Source organism: Balaenoptera borealis (genome assembly GCF_965194805.1).
Source record: "Balaenoptera borealis genome assembly, chromosome: 2".
In the NCBI taxonomy this organism is placed as follows: domain Eukaryota; kingdom Metazoa; phylum Chordata; class Mammalia; order Artiodactyla; family Balaenopteridae; genus Balaenoptera; species Balaenoptera borealis.
This window is the reverse complement of record NC_138867.1, coordinates 173347292-173351000: the sequence shown is the minus strand read 5'-3', so window position 1 is coordinate 173351000 and position 3709 is coordinate 173347292. Positions and strand designations below refer to the sequence as shown.

Below are 3709 nucleotides of genomic sequence, written 5' to 3'. Positions count from 1 at the left end.
ATCTCAGTTACCCAACCAAGGACTGAACCCGGGCCACGGCAGTGAAAGCTCAAAATCCTAACCACTAGGCCACCAGGGAACTCCCAGTGGCCTTCAATTTTGAGAAGCAGAGAGGCTTTCTGGAGGAGGGGCTCCCAGAGCTGGGTACTGCAGGATGAATAAGAGTTTGGGGGATGGAGGAGGAGGGGGCATTGTGACACAGGCCTGTGTGTGTCTGCAGATCCAGGTTTGATCCCAGCCCTGCACTTTCTGTGGGAAGGGATTGGGAACCAGGACAAAGTGTCCCTCATCACAGCCTTGGTTTCCTCATGGGACCACCGCCATCAGAAGATCCCGGCGAGATGAGAGCAGAACACTGCAGGCAGGCTGATGAGGGTGTAGAGTTCTTTAAGACGATCCAAATGGAGAAGAGGGCTGGGGAGGCAGTGGGGTGGTGACTGCCAGAAATGCAGGGATTCCTGAGAACATTCTAGAGCAGGGAAAGCTGGATGTGGATGTCAATGGGTGTCCACCCTGGCCCGCAGGGCAGGCCCCAGATGCTTGGGGGTGACACAATAACATTCCAAAAACTTGAGAGTAAAGTTTCCCCCCCTAGAGGGGTGTTTACTTTTTTGGAGCCCAAAGACCCCAGAAGAAAGTGACTTTCTAGAAACCGTGTCAGCAAGAAGCAGGTGCCCCACTTTCCACCCCCATGCCCTCCTCAGCTCTAGGGCAGCCTTGGGCCAACTCCGCTACTTCTCCATGCCCAAGGTATCCCTCCAGAGCTGCCCCATGGACCCCTTAGGCTACCCCATCCCCCCTCTCCTCCCCACAACCGTGTTGCCATGTGGTCCCCTCAGAACGGGCCAGGTCAGGAAGCCTCAAAGGGGGAAGCAGAGAGGGAACCGGACCAGTCCAGGTTGTGGCCTAAAAGACATCAAAACAGGGACTCAGAGGCAGATACAACACGGGCTCCGCCCCCCCAAGCCCTGCCCCGCTCCAGGACGGCCCCCCCCCATCCCCTCCTTGCTCACTGGGCTCTCCCTCCCTCTCCAAGATTCTTCTCCTCCTCGGTGCCCAGCCCTCTGCCCCGCAGGTAGGCCACCTCCCCAGACCGTGACCCATCCCCGACTCCCATCCTTTCCCAGCTTTCTTCTCCCCCGAGCTGCCCCCTCCTTACCGGCCGGCTTTCTGGGACCTCAGATCAGCAGAGCCTTGAGGACCACGACCACGACCACAGCGAACAGGACGCTCCAGCAGCTAGAAGAGTTGTTCTCAGCTGAAGCCTCACTCCCTCTTCTGGAGTAGAGATCGGGACAACTCAGGCAGCTGCCGGGCCGGCTCCAGCAGCTGGAGGCTGCGCCCCGAAGAATCTCCACTCCTCCCCCACCAAGTCACTGGGGAGGAGAGCTGGCAGCGGCCAGCCCATGGCTGTGTGACACAAGGGACAAGGCTGGGACTTAAACTTTGCCCCCTGAGCAACGGGGTTTTTCGAAGCCAAGGGGGTCGCCAGTCTTCGGGGTGGGGTGAAAGGGGAGTAGCCGGGGGTGGGGGGTCGTCTCGGACCTTAGTCGCTGCACCTCCTCCAAAGTGTCCTCCAGCTTCCGGTTCAAAATCTTGACCTCTCCTGGTGGGGTCGGGTACAGAATCAAGGGGCGCGTCAACACACTGACCACGCCCACTCACCTGGCTCCACCCCGGGACAAGTCCCCGCCTCTAGCCCCGCCCTCATTCAACCCACGCTGGGAAACCTGGCGTGCTCACCCCTCCCCTACTCCAGATGGAATCTGGCCCCATCCCTCCCTCCCGACCCCAACCCTGGGACCCTCCCTCCTCAGTCCTCTTCAATATCTGGCCCACCCCTCGGAGCCGCCTCCGTGGAACGCTGGCCTCGTGCTTTTCTCACCCTGAAGCTCCACCACCCGTGCCTGCTCCATCTTCAGAGAGTCCCTCAGGGTCACCTGCGACGCGGGGGTGGGGGTGGGGTGTGGGAAACTGGACTTCTGTCCTTGGGCCCTGGACCCCTCCTTAGGCCCTGGGATCAGAGGAGCTCGGGTCCAAACCCCCTTCAGTTTCCACTCCGACCGTCCCCTGCACCTCAGTCTCCCACCTTGAAGAGTGGCCACAACCTCCCACCCTCCCAGGGCCACCGATAAGGGTGTGATCCTCGAAATGGGAGTTTTGAGGCCCTCCCCAAGAGAATTTGGAAGCTCCCCATGCCCAAACTCTAGGAGAAGTTTCCAGATCCCCCGGGCTATTGCCCGAGAAGATTGAGAGGTCCTCCCAAAACCAGAGCACAGGGGGGATTTCGGAGTCCAAGTAGAGGTCCAGTGGGAGTTTCAAGGTTCCCCCATATCAGGACACAGATGAAAATTCCAAAGTCTCTCAGGATGCAGTGGAAGTATCAAGAGCCTCTTCTTTCTTTGGGACCTGGTGAGGTCCCGATCCCAACCCCTAGAGGGGACTTCTGCTCCCCCAAGACTGGGGCCCGAGGGGAGTTTCTAGCTCCCACACATCAGTGCCCTGGAGTCTGGAGATTCCCCCATATCCTAGCAGGGATACTGAGGCCCCTGATTTGGGTGCTCTGGGAAGTTTTAAGACCCCACCCCACACTAGCACCCTGGAGAGAGTTTAGAGGTCTCCAAACCCTGGTGGGGACATCCAGGGGGGAGTTTTAAGGTCTATCATCTTGATCTCCACGTAGACCCTGTAAGAACCCCCGCAAGTACAGGGCCCTCTCTAGGGGGTGCAGTGGCTTACCACCGTCTGGTTGCAGGTGGCGGCCTGGACCTCCATCTTGTGTAAGACTTCCTGGGCCTGGGTTAGCTGGTGCTGCACGTGTCGAGTGAGGTTCTGACACTCCCGCTCTGCTTGGAGGCCATCCGTGCAGTCCTTGCTGTCGGCCCTGACAACGAAGATGATCAGGGGCACGAGGATAACCATCAGTGTGACCAGAAGCAGCAGGAAGCACACGCACCGTGGCAGCTTGCCGCAGCGCAGCACCGACTCATTCAAGTGGTCAACCATGGGCACAGGGCTGTAGTGATACAAAGTAGGTGCCCTCCAGATCTGCCCGTAGGGACTGGACGGGAGTTAGGGGAGGGCGCTGGAAACTCCTCTGGGCTGGGGCTATCCACTTATTAGCATAGGAGCTGTGCCGACCAATGACAAGTTCCAGCAGGATCCTCTGACTTGGAGATGCTTGAATGGGGAAACTGCAGGCTGAGCAGAGCCCAGGCTTTCTGTTTCAGTTTCCTGTTTCGCTTTCCCAGAAAAAGAGGTGGGTTGTTTCTGCCTAATTATGGCCTCGGGACTTTCTGGGTTGGTTCCTGGCCGGTGAGATCCTGTGGGAGGGAACTGGGGCTACCTGCGACACCCCATCTCAAGTCCCTGCCCTTCTCCTTCATGTTTCTGAGGGTGACAACTGCAGTTACTGAGTGCCTAGTGCATGCCAGCTTTGTATTCATCTGTACCACGACCTGAAGAGGCCGAGGGCGTTTTTGGTTCCCAAGTCCCCAGCTGGGGAAACTGAGGCTGAGAGGTGACTAGTGGACTGGGGACAGGGTCTGGGTCTGACTGAAGAGGCTGGGTTTTCAATTCAGGGGTCTCCCTGGTGACCTAGCAGGGGTTCACTTAGCATCCCTGCCACTCCCCCCCCCCCCCACCAAGGGGACCATAGGGAGCCATGGAGGGTGTCAGAGGAGGGACCATAGCCTGTGGGAGCGGGGAG

The 3709-nt window shown here is 58.8% G+C and overlaps 1 protein-coding gene across 1 annotated transcript; it reads right to left on the bottom strand.

Moving 5' to 3' along the window:
• Positions 1-582: 582 nt before the first annotated feature.
• BST2 (bone marrow stromal cell antigen 2) lies at positions 583-3125 on the bottom strand. The gene is made up of 5 exons (XM_082381538.1): positions 2740-3125; positions 1886-1940; positions 1546-1606; positions 1160-1278; positions 583-906 (listed from the first exon to the last, which is right to left on the bottom strand). Exons 1-4 carry the CDS (start codon positions 3004-3006, stop codon positions 1179-1181), a joined length of 483 nt encoding a protein of 160 aa, XP_082237664.1. The 5' UTR covers positions 3007-3125; the 3' UTR covers positions 583-906; positions 1160-1178.
• Between the last annotated feature and the right edge of the window lie 584 nt (positions 3126-3709).